This window comes from Triturus cristatus, chromosome 10 (assembly GCF_964204655.1).
Source record: "Triturus cristatus chromosome 10, aTriCri1.1, whole genome shotgun sequence".
Taxonomy (NCBI): Eukaryota; Metazoa; Chordata; class Amphibia; order Caudata; family Salamandridae; genus Triturus; species Triturus cristatus.
In genome coordinates this window covers 1,225,509,444-1,225,528,036 of record NC_140593.1, presented here as the reverse complement: position 1 = coordinate 1,225,528,036, position 18,593 = coordinate 1,225,509,444, and the positions used below count along the sequence as shown (strand labels likewise).

The 18,593-nt window shown below is 51.0% G+C and overlaps 1 protein-coding gene across 1 annotated transcript in view; it reads left to right on the top strand.

Annotated features, from left to right (window-relative positions):
- ABCD1 (ATP binding cassette subfamily D member 1) overlaps window positions 1-18,593 on the top strand; it is a 220,729-nt gene that overhangs the window by 121,041 nt on the left and 81,095 nt on the right. Inside the window, exon 6 of the mRNA XM_085629793.1 lies at window positions 11,731-11,876. Coding sequence (XP_085485919.1) covers window positions 11,731-11,876 — 146 coding nt within the window. The remainder of the gene's footprint in view (window positions 1-11,730; window positions 11,877-18,593) is intronic.

Sequence of the window (18,593 nt, the reverse complement as noted above, 5' to 3'; positions counted from 1 at the left end):
TTGCACCACTGTACGGTCACCATTCTGCCCTAGCAGTGACTTGCACACCTATATTGTTGCCACTCCTGCGTCTTCACGTCCCTTCTTTCTGCGCCTCTAAACGCAGATTCAAAGCTTCTCTGGTCTCTGAGACCACTTTTTCTGATTTTTCTCACAAAGTTTCAACAGTGTGAAAAGGATTTTACCCCCTAAGACAAGAGGGTTGAAACCTTGTAAGGACTGTCGCAAACAGATGTCTGTGACAGATTCCCACCAGGTTTGCCTGTGGTGTCCTGGGTCGATCCACAACTCCATGGCCTGCAGAGACTGCGCGTTGATGAATCCGAAGGCCAACAGCGAATGGAGGGTGAAACTCCACATCACCAATCACAAAAAGAAGCAGCACAGAGACTGCTCCAAGTCCAAAGCTCCTTCCCGTTGGCGGATCCTTGATCCATGTCCTCGTTGGGTTCAAGATCCTCTGGTAAGCAGAAGAAACCAATTCCAAGCGGAGTTTCGCTCCTTCACACTATTCCCTTTTCCTTGAAGCGCATTTGCGGTGCCGACAGTCCTATTCCCGAAGTCGGCTGACATCGTAACCGATTCTGCAGCTGGGTCCAGCACAACCGGAGTTTCTGGGGCCTTCAGCCGCACTAGATCAGAGTTTCGCTCAGCTATGCTTCAGTTCTTTACCAACTCTCTCTGTGTGTTTGAGACCCATGGGGCCAAGAGGCCTGCCACCTGGATTACCACCAGCGGGGTTTGCCCTCTGCACCAGCTGGACCCTCTGAGTCGCTTCTGCCCTCTGCTCCAGTACTTAAGCCGCCTCTGTGCCTATACCCTCTCTGGGACCAGTATGTCGACACTGAGGCCCACTTTGCTGCCCGAAGAGGTGGCCACAATTGTCCTTTCCCACACCTGTTCGAATTCAACCGACACCACAGCTGAATCTTCCAAGGTTTTTGCGCACTCCTTCCCACAAGGCAGGCAGCTCTCTTTTCATTGTCTTTTTGGAACAGACTCTGATAAGGATTATCACCAGGGTGATGAGCCCGCTAAGCCCTTCGCTGGATGGCAATTGGTATGAGGACTTGCAAGATGCTAATGGGCCGGACACTTCCCCAGTGTAAGCCCTTTTCTCCCCTCCAGTCCTGGCCACAGAAGAATCTGTATCCTAGGCTATGGTTATGCGTAGGGCGGCTGAAGTCCTTGACCTGCACCTCCCCACTATGGAGGTTAAAACAAACGTACTCATGGAAGTCCTGCAGCCTGGTAAGACTGCTTCTGAGCCTCTCCTGCGTTTTTAATGAGGCCTTGACAGACGCCCTATTAGTGGCATGGGCCAAGTCTTGTACTGCCTTCCTGTTAATTGCCTGTTAATTGCCTGATGCCATCATTCTGCTCCAGGCGATCCACCTTTGTTGCAGCACCCTTCTGAGAGCCTCACGGTGCTGGCCTTCACCAGCCAGACCAACCTCAACAATTTTCCTACCACTCGCTCTGACCGGGAATCAAAGTGAGTGGAGACATTCGAAAAATGCCTCCTCATTGGTCAGTTTGACCCTGTGCTTAGTTAATGCATCCTGTTTGCTGGGCCATTATACTCCTGCGCTCTGGAATTCGGTGGTGCAAGTCCTCCCAAGCGTTCCTGACATCCTTCGGCCAGTCTGTCACAGGCCATTCAGGATGGTCATGATATGGCCACATTCACAATTTGTTGTGATTTGGACACCGCAGACTGTCGGACGAATTACTGGCACCAGTGTCACCCTTTGTCACTAAACATGGTTTGATCAACTGGTTTCTCGAGAAATGCCCAGTCTACTTGATGGACATGCAATTCGATGGAACTGGAGAGTAGGGCTACCACTCGCTCTTTGAGCCTTTCTTACCAGCCTCACCAGCAACAATTCTAGTGTTTCTTTTGTGGCCATAGACGACGCATTCCTTACCAACATCCTGTCCTTCCCAGCAGGGAACCCAGCACTTTTGCAGGGAAGGCTGTGATGCTCACCACCCCCTAGGCCAAGATCAGCATGCCGCTCGGTCCATCTACTCTCCACCTTCCCAGCAGCCGCACCTGTCAAACCTCTTTAGTGTACTATTACAGGGTCACAGCCACATGGTGGGAGGCAGAACCACAGAGTCTATCCGGATTGGCAAGCAATCACATCGGACAGGCGGGCCCTCCAAATAGTTCACAAAAGCTATGCCTTACCCTTCCTTTTGTCCCCGCTGCACCATCCACTGTCTACTGAATGACAGAGGACCAGCTCTCTTGGCCAAAGTGGCTATGGCGAGGGTGCCTGTGCCAGAAAAATGACATGGTTGTTGTTCCCGCTACTTTCAGGTGCCCAAGAAGGACGGCGGTCTTTGGTCTATTCTAGACCTGCCCCCCTCAATGTTTTCCTTCAGAAGGAGAAATTCAAAATACTCACCCTGGCTCTGGTCTTATCTGCCCTTGACCTTGTAACTAGATGTTGGCACTTGACCTGCAGGATGCATTTGCCATATTCCCAACCTGCTGGCCCATCTGCAGATCCTGGTGGGAGAGGAGCATGTTCAGTTTGCTGTGCTCCCTCTGGTCTCACGAGTGCCCTTCTGGTATTAACAAAAGTGTTGGCGGAGGTGGCAGAATACCTACGGAGGTCTGGGGTGCCAGTCTTACCCCTACTTCGATTGGCTGTTGAAGACTGGCTCACCCCAGGCAGTCGTCAACCACCTCCAGGTGATGGCCAAACTTCTGTCATCTCTGGGGTTCACTATAAAGGTGCCAAAGACACACCTGACTCCTTTTCAGATGTTTTCCCTAATCAGAGCCATTCTGGACGCGGTCTGATGTCATGCCTTTTACCGCTGGAAAGAGTCCAGGACATTCAGGCTATGATCCTGATCTTTCAGCCTCAGTCCTGGATTACGGTGAGGTCCACTCTGAGGCTGCTAGGACTTATGGCCATCTGCATTGTTAGACCCGGCCTCGTACCATGGCTCTTCCTGTCCTCGCACTACCTAACCTGGTACCAGGGACCCCAAGCACACGGCCCAGCCGATCCTTCCCACCAGAACACACACACGCAGCCCGGGCCTCCCCGTCCATGGCCTCTCTCCTTTCGGCCACCCCGGGCACGCGTGCCCACTTCGTGCACCAAGATGGCCGCCCGGCCCCAGCACAACCCGGGCCTAGAGGCGCCACTCCGGCTGGAGGACATCACGCTTCCAGGGGATGAGAGAGGGAGGAGCAGTTTCTATCGCACCTCTGAGCTCCCCTGGGACGATGGGTTTCGATCGGCCCTCCGGCCTCCCTGAGGGCTGGCTCCACGCCTGCTGGGTGTCTGGGACTCCTCCCGACCCGGCCCTGAAAGGATCAAAAGACAATAGCCGGAAACCTCGACAAGCGACCCCCCAGGTGACAAGACCCCTGCCTGCACAGACTCCGCACATCAAAGAGGGGTCGACCTATAACAAGGGGTGCTCTGGGACTGTCCAGCAGATTCGCCTTGGAACATCTGAGCCCTGCTGAGTGACTCGCGGCTCCCTGAAGAACGTAAGACCTCCGAACTTGTGCTTGAGCCCTGCTGAGTGACTCACGGCTCCCTGAAGATCGTAAGACCTCCGAACTGGTGCTTGAGCCCTGCTGAGTGACTCGCGGCTCTCCGAAGAACGTAAGACCTCCGAACTTGTGCTTGAGCCCTGCTGAGTGACTCGCGGCTCCCTGAAGATCGTAAGACCTCCGAACTTGTGCTTGATCCCTGCTGAGTGACTCGCGGCTCCATGAAGATCGTAAGACCTCCGAACTTGTGCTTGAGCCTGCTGAGTGACTCGCGGCTCCCCCAGACTCTCTTTGGTCCCGCCGGACCCCACGACGACAAGCGTATCCCCCAGCTCGAGGATTGTGAGCTGTGCGCCGGGTACGCTCCTGCATTTGATCCGATCCCCCCCCAAAGACTGTCCCGCTACCTCCTACCCCCGCCAAGACTCTGTGAGCCCACGCTCTGCTTGTAAATATCTGCCTTGCTGATCATAAAGATCCTACCACTTCGATTTGATAAAGCTTGAATCCTAAGAACCCTCGGTGTGGTGTCTCTTTGTCGTGTGGTGCCAAGTGTACGATCCTAGGTACGAGATTCCTCCCCTGCGGAATCTCCTGCCAGTGCCCGGCTACGATACCTTGAGGGTGGGTCTCAGGACAGTCAGGGCCCCCTCCGGGCTCCTCTGAGGTCGCCTTCTAACATGCATCCTGCTGGTCCGGCAGTCCAGGTGGCACATGCAATGGGATCTGAAGTCCCAGTGGGCCCAACATCAAGGGGACCTCTCCGACCACATTCAGATTTTGGAGGAGACTGCAAAAGATCTGCAGTGGTGGCTACTGGATTATGATTGGGTCAGCAGCAGACCTCTTCCCCCTCCCTCACCCAGACTTCATAGTGGTGACCGATACATCACTTCAGGGCTGGGTTGTCACCTGGGAGAGGTGAAGATTAGAGGCCTCTGGTTCCGGTAGAGGGCCGGCTCCATATCAACTTTTCTGGAGCTCAGGGCCATACACTAGGTGCCAAATAACTTCCTACAGTCTATCAAGAGGAGGTTTGTAAAGGTACTCACGGACAACACCCCCACCATGTGATATTGCAACAAACAGTGCGGGTGGGGGTCATAGACTTTGTGCCAGCAGGCCTTACGCCTCTGGAATTGACTGGATCACCAACAAATTTTCCTGGTAGGCTTCCACCTGACAGTGTGTTTGAATGCCAGGGCAGATCACGAGTGGCAGTTACACCCAGAGGTGACGCAAGATCTCTTCCGTGAATCAGGAGAGCCTTGGCTAGATCTGTTTGCTATCACCGAGACCCCACCATGTCAGCTCTTCTGCATGTTAGAATTGCCAAGGTGTCTCTCGCTTAGAGACGTGTTCCACTTTGAGTGGAACTCTAGACCCTTGTATGCCTTTCCACCAATATCACTCAGTCTCTGGATTCTCTAGATGATCAGGACATTCCTGGCCCAAGTCATCCTGGTGACTCTGGACTGGGCACGAAGAGTATGGTATCCAGAGCGCCTGCGCTTGAACATGTGTTCCCCGATCAGGCTGCCCCTCCGGTAGGACCTGCTGTCGCAACAGGGCAGGGTTTTGCACCCAGGCTTTTGCAACCTTCACCTATATGCATCGAGAGTGAGCGGCAACAGCTGAACACCTTCGACCTTCCTGCAGAGTTGGTTGATGTCATCTTGGCAGCCAGTTGTCCCAAGATAAAAACTGTATATGCCTATCGGTGGGACATATTTGTGGTCTGGCGCGGCACTCACCAGGTTGACCTGCTCCAGGCCAAACTGTCTGATGTTCTACTATTTGTATTGTCTTTCGCCCAGCAAGGACTTGGTTAAATGTTCTCTTTTGGCCCTCAATTTTTGTATGGTTGTGTGATCAGCCCTTTTTGTTTAAATCACCAGTTGTGATGTAACTTTTGAAGGGCTCCAACACCTGTTTCTCCCTTCTCAGTTTGTGATGCTGCAATGGGACCTAAATCTTGTTATTATTTATTTAATGTGTACTCCATTTGAGCCACGCCGTAGCTGTCCTTTGTGGCTTCTCATCATTAAGATTGTGTTCCTCATTGCCATCACCTCTGCACGGCATGAGTGAGCTCAGGCTCTGTGTGTTCATCCACCATCTTGCCTGATAAGCTGGTTCTGCGAACTAGAGCCTCCTTTCTACCGAAGGTTGACTCTTTTCAACGTCAGTTGAACCATCACCCTGCCTCACCCCTCTAAGAACCCCAAAAGAGCACTGAGCTTCTACATAGATTGTGCGAAGGACCTCAGCAAAGGGCGCAAAAAGACAAGGCAGTGCAGAAACGCACAGGCCCTCGCTCTGCATAAACATCTGCTATGCATTGGCCAAAAAGCAGCCTCCACTCATTCTACCAGGGCCAAAGCTGCTACTACTGCGTTAGCACACGGAGTTTCTGTCCTAGACATCTTCAAGGCAGCTATGTTGACGCCCCTTCATGCATTCAGAAAGCACTATTGTCTGGACAGCCACGTCTGGCAAGGAGGCCATTGTGGCTGCTCGGTCCTGCAGGACTTTCTGGTTTGAATCCATTCACAGCCCATCTCCCATAGCTACTGCCTTGGTATCTGTTAAACAGGTGAGGAATCTGCGGCTAGAAGTTTCTATCAGAAGAACAAGTTACTTCCCTGCGATAACGCGCCTTCTGGTAGAGACTCTATCTAGCCCCTGGTTTGTGATTGGACCCTACCCTTTAATAAGACCCAAGTCTAGGAATCTACACACTCGTTTATCATGCTTTTTCAGCTCCACGTCTGAGGACACAGACAGTCACGAAAGCAACTGACCGCTGTATAGGTCCTGCACGTTACTTCCGGAGAGGAATGAATCAGTGCAGAGCCGTGGGGCGCCACCTTCTGGCACACAGAGGTACTACTGAAGAGGCCTCGTTATCAGACACGGGCATGACTAACTCTTGACTTCCATGGAAACTTTGTACTCTTTGCCAATGAGACTCACCTGAGTACTTGTTACCCATACAGATATCTTCACTAACAGACCCTGAAGTCCCCTGCTGGTCTGCTCCTACAGGGCCACACTTTCAGTTAAAAAATGTTTACCATTGTGTAACCAATCCTCTGGCATGTATTTTTATTGTCCTGATGATGGTCCTTTTGACCTTCTAAGGATCGAAACGTTGTTGACTCCTGTACTTTGACCCTACTGTAATGTTGATAGTAGTGTGCATAGGAGTAGCAGTACTGTTTTGAACTGTGACCAACCCTTTTTTTTGGGGGGGGTTTCTGTCACATACAAGTGCCTTGGTCTTTCTAGTCACTTTTGACTGTTTTGTCGTTTGTGTTTTTCACCCACCGATTTGTCTGATATTTGTGCAAACATATGACCCAACTTTGTCTACTGGACAACATATATAGACATTATCGTATTCCTGGAAAAAACAATGAGAGAGAAAGAGTATTCTGCATGGGGATACTCCTGGTCCCCTTAATCGATATCGCCAAACAATAGGAGTACAACACCCCGGAGGCACCTCAATGCCTCCGTAGTAAAGAGAGGTGCACAAAAAGGACAGATTAGTCCTTTGTTAGAAGACCCTTCACTCGCCAACCTAGCTGGTGACATGCTTCATCATCGGGGTCCCACCCGAGGGGCCGAGTTCTGTAATCGGGTGTCGCAGCACACCCGGAGGGCATTGAGGTGGCTCCAGGGTGTACAACTGCCACTGTTCCTTTATAATACTGTGCACTCCTGGCCCCTCGATACCCGTGGGTTCCCCTTGTTTTCTATTGCGCAGACTGTCCGAGCAGCCGTGCCCGAGCAGCCATTCTCCCTGCTGGCATCTCCCTGGCAGGCTGAGGGCCGGTGGACTGCCTTTCAGAGCTTGATCAGGCGCCCACGTTTCATGGTCCCATCCTAGTCACTGCCTCCTGCGCTCCTGCGGAGGGTTCTGCTGATGCGGTTACCATAGGCCCTCAGTGACGTGGCCAGTGCTCGTTACTGGAGGCTAGCACAAGGGAGCTCCTCGGGGAGGTGAGGGGAGGGGTGTTTGAGGCACGTATGACAGAGCACAGAAGGTTCTGCTGTCAAGCAATTGCAGTATACCATCATTTATGTGCCCTACTATACTTGTTACTGGAGGGCAGCTCAGATGTGCTAATCAGGTGGTTGAGTGATGCGTGAGGCATGTTGAGGGTGCATGGAGGGCTCTGTGGATGGGTGAGGGTGAAGGAGTGCTCTGTGGGTGGGGGAGGGTGCATGGAGGGCTCTGTGGATGGCTGAGGGTGCGCGGAGGGCTCTGTGGATGGCTGAGGGTGCGCGGAGGGCTCTGTGGATGGCTGAGGGTGCGCGGAGGGCTCTGTGGATGGGTGAGGGTGCGCGGAGGAGGGTTGCTGAGGGCTGCTGAGGGCTCTGTAGATGAGGTACCGTAGGCCCTCGGTGACGTGGATAGCGCTCAGGTCTGGCGGAGCGCACAGGTGAGCGCCTCCGGTGGTCCCCCGTCCTTGGCAAAGGCAGGTTAGGTGAGGGGTGAATAGTGCGCCCTGGGGCCGGAGGTGTCGCCTTGCAGGAGATAGTGAAGTGCTGAAGTCTCACGGTGCCTTCCTGTACCAGGAGGCAGAGCCCCCTCTTATCTCGGACCGTCCAAGGCCGCCGCACTCTGGCCTCGTCTGAGAAGCCTTCCATGCCGTAGTCTCTTGCCAGGTGGGTGCTGTGGGTGGCTGTCGTAAGACGGAGTTACTCCTGGATGAGCCCTGCTTCCACAACCGCTGGAGGGGGCATGGGGGGGGTCTTGGTGCCCGCCCCCGGGGAGGATCTCTCCACGAGAGATACTGGAGGGTGAACGTGACCTGCCCCCGACCTGAGTGAAGGCTCAAAGGGCAGGTGGAGTAGGCAAACGATGGAGGTGTGCGTAGTGCACCCTGAACAAAGCAACAGTGAGGTGTGCGTAGTGTACCACGAACAGTGCAAGAGTGAGGTGTGCACAGTGCACCCTGAACAATGCAAGAGTGAGGTGTGCGTAGTGTACCACGAACAGTGCAAGCGATTGAGGTGTATGTAGTGCACCCTGAACCATGCAAGAGTGAGGTGTGCGTAGTGTACCACGAACAGTGCAAGAGTGAGGTGTGCGTAGTGTACCACGAACAGTGCAAGAGTGAGGTGTGCGTAGTGCACCCTGAACCATGCAAGAGTGAGGTGTGCGTAGTGTACCACGAACAGTGCAAGAGTGAGGTGTGCGTAGTGTACCACGAACAGTGCAAGAGTGAGGTGTGCGTAGTGCACCCTGAACCATGCAAGAGTGAGGTGTGCGTAGTGTACCACGAACAGTGCAAGAGTGAGGTGTGCATAGTGCACCCTGAACAATGCAACAGTGAGGTGTGCGTAGTGTACCACGAACAGTGCAAGAGTGAGGTGTGCGTAGTGCACCCTGAACCATGCAAGAGTGAGGTGTGCGTAGTGTACCACGAACAGTGCAAGAGTGAGGTGTGCATAGTGCACCCTGAACAATGCAACAGTGAGGTGTGCATAGTGTACCACGAACAGTGCAAGCGATTGAGGTGTATGTAGTGCACCCTGAACAATGCAAGAGTGAGGTGTGTGTAGTGAACTACGAACAGTACAAGAGTGGTGTGTGTAGTGTACCATGAACAGTGCAAGAGTGAGATGAGCGTAGTGTACCATGAACAGTGCAAGAGTGGGGTGTGCGTAGTGTACCATGAACAGTGCAAGAGTGAGGTGTGCGTAGTGTACCCTGAACAGTGCAAGAGTGAGGTGTGCGCAGTGTACCACGAACAGTGCAAGTGAGGTGTGTGTAGTGTACCATAAACAGTGCAAAAGTGGTGTTCGTAGTGTACAACAAACAGTGTGAGCGATGGAGGTGTGCGTAGTATACCACAAACAGTGCAAGAGATAATGTGTGCGTAGTGCTACCCTGAATTGTGCAAGCAATTGATGTATGCGTAGTGTTCCATAAACATTGCAAGTGATAGAGGTGTGCGTAGTACAACCTGAACAGTGCAGGAGTGAGCTGTTCGTAGTTTACCACCAACAATGCAAGCAATTGAGGTGTGCGTAGTGTACCACCAACAATGCAAGAGATTGAGGTGTGCGTAGTGTACCACCAACAATGCAAGAGTGAGGTGTGTGTAGTGTACCCTGAATAATGCAAGCGATTGAGGTGTGCGTACTGTACCCTGAACAGTGCAAGCAATAAAGGTGTCTGTAGTGCACCCTGAACAGTGCATGTGATTGAGGCGTGCATAGTGTATCATGAATAGTGCAAGCGATTGAGGTGTGTGCAGTGTGCCACGAACCGTGCAAACAATTTGGTGTGCCTAGTGCACACTTAATGCAAGCAATTGAGGTGTGCGTAGTGCACACTGAACTATGCAAGCGATTGAGGTGTGTAGTGTACCACAAACCATGCAGGAGATTGAGGTGTGTGTAGTATACCACAAACCATGCAGGAGATTGAGGTGTGTGTAGTATACCACAAACCATGCAGGAGATTGAGGTGTGCATAATGTACCACGAACAATCTAAGAGGTTGAGGTGTTAGTAGAGTGTACCACAAATAATATTACATTTGAGGTGACTGAACTATACAAGAAAAGTTGCTGCTTACGGTGTGTACAACGTACCACAAACAATGCAACAGTTTAAAGTTCTAGTAGAGTGTACTGCTACCGCGCAGCCACCAGATCTGTGGCTTTCCAGACCACAAAGTTTTGCCCAACCCTTGCAGGGTAGCCCATTTCCTGCTAGACAAAGAGGAGCTGTGAGTAAACTGTACCATGCCGTTGCGGAAGCTGTGAGTAAGATGCGAGTGGAGGTGTGAGTAAACTACCATGCCAATGCGCTAGCTGCAGGAGCTGAGAGTAGGATGTGAGTTGAGGTGCGAGTAAACTATACCATGCCGATGTAAGAGCTGTGAGTAGGATGCGAATGGAGGCGTGCGTAAACTGTACCATGCCGATGCACTTGCTGCAGGTGGCTAAACTGCACAAAGAATGATGCAGCTGCTGGGGTGTGTAGTGTTCTACGAACAACACAACAGCTTGAGCCGTGAGTAAAGAGCACTGCGCCAGTGCAAGGGCTGGGGTTGCAAGTGTGGTGTCCCATGGTCGATGGAAGAGGGGTGTGTGAGCAGAGCAGGCGAAGGCTACAGTGCCTGCCCTGTGGCCCGGTCTCATGTGCTTGGATGGCGAGTATTCTTTCCAGCCTTCACTGTGGATGGGGTGTGGATCCGATGCTAGGCTGAATGTGCCACCGCAGACCTCTGCCCGCTGCATTCACATGACTCCAAGCCAACTAATTTTGGAGTTGTATAGGTCTCTATAATAGCAATGAGAACCTGGGTTCAGGTGCGCTTGTGCACCAAGGAATGTGGTACTCTGCATGGCGTTGACATCAATGTGTGATCTGGCATGGAACACAACTGGTCTGGAGGCCGCCCTGTTGAAGTAGGAGTAAGTCGCCTCTGTCCAGCAGGTTCTGCAGTCTTTGACGACTCAAGGGGGAGGGGTGGTACTGTCCTTTTCACCCTCAACACTTCAGCTTCTTCAGAAATCTTCTCAGTTTGGAAGAGAGGTCTGGCCCTGGGTGTTCAAGGGTCGCACCATCAAACTTTGTCTAGTCTGGAATTCTGCTCCTTGTGTCGTCACGAGCAAAGGAAAAGACTCTGCTCTCCTGTGTTAAAGACCAGAGAGGAGAGCGTAGCGGGGATATTGGCACAATCCATGGGCAGTGCAGACCCTGGCTGGACTCTGCTATCCTATGTTAAAGACAGGCGAAGAGAGGGTAGCGGGAGGATATCGGCACAATCCAGAGTTTTAAGCATATGGTATACCTTTTGTCTTTTCATGTATGTTCTGCTGGCTCCTTCTACCACCTAGGATTTCACATCCTGTGACATGTTCATGAGGATCTGGTAACCCAATTTTTCTGATAAATGCTTTTACTCACGATATCCACGTTCATCAGAGGGTGGAATGTTGGCTCGTTCAAGAAGATGGCCACACATTCTAGGACTGGTGGCCCTAAATCCTTATAAAGCAGAGTCACCTAGAGGGCCTTGTTGGAATGAAGTGGAGTGTTTGAAGCTTGTGGTTGGTCGATGTTGGACAGGTCTTAACTGCCTTTCATAAAGGCGCTAGCGGTGTCGGTCTGTCCGTCTCCGGTTGGTGGTGTCTGTCTCACGTTTGTGTCACCTTGTATTTCCTCTTCAGGTCGAGGAAGGTATGCACCTCCTAATCACAGGGCCCAATGGCTGCGGCAAGAGCTCCCTCTTCCGGATCCTGGGAGGGCTTTGGCCTGCCTACAACGGCGTGCTGTACAAGCCCCCTCCCCAGCACATGTTCTACATCCCGCAGAGGTAAGGCGTGCTCGTACTGGAGTACCACAGAGTTCTGGCAGAGAAGGGAGTTACTTTTTTTTCATAGGGGTTGGGTAGGCTCCGCTTCACTGCAGGAGGACTCTGTGCGTAGAGGCCTGGGTCTGTGCGTAGAGGCCTGGGTCTGTGCTGAGCAGCAGAGGTGGCCACCAGAGGTTCTGTGGAGACTGGTCGCAGCGGTGGGCAAACAATTCTGTATTGAGGCACCATCTGTTGTTGGTGAGACTATTCAGCACGTTCCTTCTGAGGAAGCAGCATGTCTGGGTCTGGACGGAAGCTCTAGTCTCCTAGTGACGGGGTTCCACAGTCGATAACTGAGCAGTGCCGGTGCATTGAGTGCTCCTTGAAGAATCAGAAGCATGAAGTGATGCACGCGGAAGGTTCATATAGGGAATTGAGCGTATACCGTCAGAATGTGCGGCCTGTGCTCATTTATTTATTTTTTCCATCAGGAATTGTTTCATGTAGACTAATCCTGTTTTGATTATTGAATACTTATTTAGCCATAGAAAACATTATCAAACGCACTAAATGATTGACTCTAGTAATCAACATTCATTTAATGATTGCCGATAAACAGTAATTCTTTTACATATATATCTGTGTATTTATATTTCTAATGCCCATCCCAGTGTGGGGGCTGGGACGTGCTCCCTCGGCAGAGTCACTGTTGACAGGCCTTTGAATACACCTTTGTAATTGACCTGCCATCCTTGTTTTGGTCAATATTATGGTTACGTCATTCAGATCAAGCAATAGCCTTCAATAATATTTTAACAATAATCCAACATTGAGAGTGTGTTGGACTTGGACTTGGCCCTTTTTGCAGGGTCATCCCTGAACTTGTTTGCCTCCCTCCTGTATTTTTTTCTGACCTGTTTTTATGACTCTGGACACTTTACCACTGCTGATCAGTGCTAAAGTGCATATGCCCTCCCTATTGAAAATTAATGTATGGATTAGTGACTCCATGATTGGCTGATTTGGTTTACTTTTCAGACCCTAGTACAGTGCACTGAGTGTGCCCAGGGCTTGTAAACCAAATGCTGCTGGTGGGCTTGCAGCACTGGTTGTGCCACCCACAGAAGCAGCCTGTAAAAGTGTGTCTCAGGTCTGCCATTGCAGAGCCTGTGTGCAGTCTGATACTGCCATGTTGACTGGGCAAGTAAACCCACTTACCAGTCCCTAAACCTTCCCTTTTCTGCACATTAGTCACCCCTTATGGTAGGGCCAAGGGCAGGGTGCATTGTAAGTATACGGTAGGACATGCCCTGGTGTGTGTGTGGTATGTCCTAATAATGAATTACAGCCATTTTCGTTTTTCACTATTGCAAGGCTACCTGTGGCCCATAGGCCACAATGGGCAGTTTGATTATTACATCTTATAATCCTAACTGACCCAGGGAACTAGGTAGAAATTCGAGTTTAGTATGCCTGAACTCAGAATGATAAAATGCATCTTTTAGTGAAGTTGGTTTTAACATTCTGTGTTTGAAAATACCACTTATAGAAAGTAGGTATTTTCTTGTCTAACCATCCAAGCCTGCCTTTGCTAGGTTGTGCATTCCTTGTCTGGAGTTTGAGTGACAGGGGCTGGCGGATTCCAGGAGACAGGGCGAGTCAGCACAGGGCTGAATAGATAGATCTGCATGCAAATGGGAGGGAGGAGTTGCACCTGGGACCTGAAAAGGGCTGTGCCTTCCCTCTAGAATGCTGGCTCCACCTCATGTGATGCGTCTGATGTCCCTGGCCTGCACTGTGAAAGGAAAGAAGGAGTCTTGTCAACAAAGTGCTCCAGGACTGACCAGTACTGGTTTGGACTAGGCATAGGCCTCTCTGCCTTCAGAGAACAAAGAGAAACGGAGTATAAATATTGGGACCCAAACCCAAGAACTTTAGATCACTTTGGGAAACGAGAAGAAACCTTTGCTGAGGAGAGGAACCAGAGAGACTGAGGAGTGACTATCCCTAAGCTAAAGTGCTGCTTGGGGCATTGGTCTGCAGTGGTTGCCTAAACTGCCAAAGAAAGGAGAGAGGAACTTTGTGTGTACTTTCATTAACTTGTAAAGGATTTCCAAGGGTTTGAGAGAGAGCTTGCCTCCTGCTGAAGTCTCAGGGACAAAAGACTTCACCAACCAGCTCCCCCAGAGTTCTTCTGCAAGTGACTGCTGCTGTGTGAGGCTTTCTGAAGGACTGCGTGTCGCAAGGAGCTGGAAGCGCGACTCACGAAGCGCGTCGCTGCCGCAGCCGCTGTCGTCTCATCGCCGAAGAAGAGTATCGACATCGCATCAGACGCCGCCGCATCAACGGAGAAGCCTGTCGCCACTGCTGCAGTTGTCGCATCATTGCCGAAGCGCCTCGCATCGCTGGAGAAGAGGATAGACGTCGCATCAGACGCCGCCGCATCACCGGGAAGCGTGTCACAGGGCCTGTCGCGGCTCAGAAGAATCGGTGAGTCGCCGCACGGCCATCGGGTGTGCACGCATCGTGTCGCATCCAGAAGAAGACGCCATCTTTGTCGCATTGTAACGGATCTTCGTCGCATCACGCCGTTGCGTGCCGCAACGCCACGGAAGCCCAGTAAGAAACTGACGCATCACCTCCCCTCGCAGAGCAGAACCGACGCATCTCCTACACATCAGTAGGGACCCGATGCATCACCGTTCTTGCGTGTAAGGAACCGAAGCATCACCTTCCCTGCAACACTTTGGTTGTATAGCGTTACGCATCCTAAGATACATTGAACTCAAAGTGTTGCATTTTAACATCTAAAGAGAACGAAGCTAATTCTACCATTTTAAGTACAGTATTGTGGATTTTTGTCGTTTGTGGTCTTGTGTTCAGTCTATATAAAGAATACATTTTTTATATACAACTTGTGTGGTGTTCATCTGTAGTGTTGTCACTGAGTTACTGTATGTGTTCACAAATGTTTTACACACTGCCTCTGAGATAAGCCTGTCTGCTTGTGCCAAGCTACCAAGGGGGTGAGCAGGGGTTATTTTAGGAGTGTACCCCCTTACCCTGACTAGACGCAAGGGCCCCTATTGGTCAAAGGTACCTACCTCTGCCAAATAGAGACCCCCAAATCTAACAGAGTGTATACATCTACAGCTTCATATGCCACAGTTTGTTTGTGGAATTAAGATCCAGGATTGAGCTGTTCTTCCATGGTCTCTGGTGGTCCTTGAATCGGATCCAGGGTTCTTTCATTTCCGTCTGTAGAGCTTTGGGCAGTCTGTCCGGTTGCAATCTACTCTGAACCTAGAAGCAGAATGTTGTGACTTGAAAAAAAAAAATTCTTGGTGGAAATAGTGTTAGTCTTCTAATGCAAGCACATTTTTAAATGTTTTTATTGACCACCTTGAAACCAACAGGATCCGGCTAAAACTTATTTTCAGTTATCCCAGGCTTCCATTTCCTGCCCTCTTAAACAGTGAATGCAGTTCAGAAAGCTGGTATGTGCAGTTTAAACTTAAGAACATATGGAGAGACCATTGTGAACAAACCACAGTGGGTGAAATACCTGGTGTAGACCCCGTGGAGTTTGCCAAATACTTCCGATGTAAGATGCGGGGAAAGGCTCTCCTTGAGGAACAGCCCAGAGTGCCCACGCAGGTGGTCTCTTGTGGCTTCTCCACAGCCCAGAGTGCTTACGCAGGTGGTCTCTTGTGGCTTCTCCACAGCCCGGAGTGCCCACGCAGGTGGTGTCTTGTGGCTTCTCCACAGCCCGGAGTGCTCAAGCAGGTGGTGTCTTGTGGCTTCTCCACAGCCCGGAGTGCTCAAGCAGGTGGTCTCTTGTGGCTTCTCCACAGCCCAGAGTGCCCACGCAGGTGGTCTCTTGTGGCTTCTCCACAGCCCAGAGTGCCCACGCAGGTGGTCTCTTGTGGCTTCTCCACAGCCCAGAGTGCCCACGCAGGTGGTCTCTTGTGGCTTCTCCACAGCCCAGAGTGCTTACGCAGGTGGTCTCTTGTGGCTTCTCCACAGCCTGGAGTGCTTACGCAGGTGGTCTCTTGTGGCTTCTCCACAGCCTGGAGTGCTCAAGCAGGTGGTGTCTTGTGGCTTCTCCGCAGCCCGGAGTGCTCAAGCAGGTGGTGTCTTGTGGCTTCTCCACAGCCCGGAGTGCTCAAGCAGGTGGTCTCTGGTGGAGAAACCACAGCCCGGAGTGCTCACACAGGTGGTCTATTGTGGCTTCTCACAGCCTGGAGTGCTCACGCTGGTGGTCTCTTGCAACTTCTCCTGACCTCCTGTTTTCTGTGGCACAGTGACCGGTGTCCATCCTTTTTGGGGTCAGTGAGTGGATCCGGTCCTCTGCAGCTTAGAACTAATTTCTGTTTATTAAGTCGACCTGTGTGTAAATGTTGCAAAGGGCACATTTCTGTATCAAGCTCAAAGACACAGTTGGCAAACTCAACGCGAATACCAGGGTGTAAGCTGTTGTGAAATTCAAATACAACTGAGATAAAAGCATTGTTGGTGTTGTATCATCCAAGTCCATGTGTCACTTGGCATGGAGATTAGATTTCTGGATGAGTGGCCTGCTGCCCAGGTCACCAGTCAGGTGATCATGGAACTCCTAAACCGAAGCAGTCAGTCCATACTCCTGTGTTTTTGTTTTTAAGGGAAAGCGTACAAGTGAGATTCTGATCCCGCTAAACTTCATGACGACATAATGAATCTCAAGCCAGACATCAAACAAAGTGTCACTACAGAATTCAAAACCCAACCAGATATCATCATAGTAAGACCTATTACAGAAGCCGAAGCGCAGTGACAGCCGGACGAAGAAAGCACCCTTCTAGAGTTCAAAACCCAACCAGACACCATGGAAAGAAATATTGTCAGAGCTTAGTTGCAGGCAGTCAAAGAAAGAACCCTTCTAGAGTTCAAAACCCAACCAGACACCATGGAAAGAAACCTCGCCAGAGCTCAGTTACAGGCGGTCCAAGAAAGCACCCTTCTAGAGTTCAAAACCCAACCAGACACCATGGACAGAAACCTCGCCAGAGCCTCAGTTACAGGCGGTCCGAGAAAGAACCCTTCTAGAGTTCAAAACCCAACCAGACACCATGGAAAGAAACCTCGCCAGAGCCTCAGTTACAGGCGGTCCGAGAAAGAACCCTTCTAGAGTTCAAAACCCAACCAGATATCATCATAGTAAGACCTATTACAGAAGCCGAAGCGCAGTGACAGCCGGACGAAGAAAGCACCCTTCTAGAGTTCAAAACCCAACCAGACACCATGGAAAGAAATATTGTCAGAGCCTCAGTTACAGGCGGTCCGAGAAAGAACCCTTCTAGAGTTCAAAACCCAACCAGACACCATGGACAGAAACCTCGCCAGAGCCTCAGTTACAGGCGGTCCGAGAAAGAACCCTTCTAGAGTTCAAAACCCAACCAGACACCATGGAAAGAAACCTCGCCAGAGCTCAGTTACAGGCGGTCCAAGAAAGCACCCTTCTAGAGTTCAAAACCCAACCAGACACCATGGAAAGAAACCTCGCCAGAGCTCAGTTACAGGCGGTCCAAGAAAGCACCCTTCTAGAGTTCAAAACCCAACCAGACACCATGGACAGAAACCTCGCCAGAGCCTCAGTTACAGGCGGTCCGAGAAAGAACCCTTCTAGAGGTCAAAACCCAACCAGACATCATCGTAGTAAGACATATCACAGAAGCCGAAGCGCAGTTACAGGCGGTCGAAGAAAGAACCCTTCTAGAGGTCAAAACCCAACCAGACAGCATCGTAGTAAGACATATCACAGAAGCCGAAGCGCAGTTACAGGCGGTCGAAGAAAGAACCCTTCTAGAGGTCAAAACCCAACCAGACAGCATCGTAGTAAGACATATCACAGAAGCCGAAGCGCAGTTACAGGCGGTCGAAGAAAGAACCCTTCTAGATGTCAAAATCCAACCAGACATCATTGTAGTAAGAAGTATCACAGAAGCCAAAGCGCAGTTATAGGCGGTCCAAAGAACGACTCCTTCTAGAATTCAAAACCCAACCAGACAGCATCACGTTGGTCTCACTTCACACCACACTTAAGATAACTACACTGGCACCTGATAAAAAGCACCCGCATACCATACCAAGCACTACACAACAAAGGTCCAGCCTACCTGAATTACCATGGGCAGTTGCAGTAACCCATTAGGCGCCTCTGCCCAGCCGGACTGACACGTACATGTATTACGCAAAGGCTGATCAGGAGGTCGTGCCTTCTCCTACATCGCTCCTAAAGCATGGAACGACCTCCCACCCCACATCGGAGTCTCCTTGTTGCATCTTGAATTCCGCAAGAAGCGGAAGACCCGGCTCTTCAGCAAACCCTTCAAGGCAAGCCCAGGGTGCTCTCACAGGTGGCAGGGTGTTATAAACAGCCACATAACATAACAGAAACCAAACCTTTTACATGTAGCTTTCTACAGATTAAAACCCAGCCAGACCTCATCAAAGAAGCCTTCAATAATCCAAAACCCATGACTCAAAGGGACATTTGGGAGTCAAAAACCCAACCAGACACCAACAAAGAAGGGGCATCTGGAAAACGTCCTTGTTCCAGGGAGGGTTCTACATGCTGTTTTCTGAATGCAGGTTTCGCACCTTTTAGCTGGAAGGAAAGCGGGTCCCTGTCTTGAGGCAGACATGTTTTTATGTAATTGTAGAGCCTTACTTCACCAGTCTGAGGCGAAGGGTGCATGA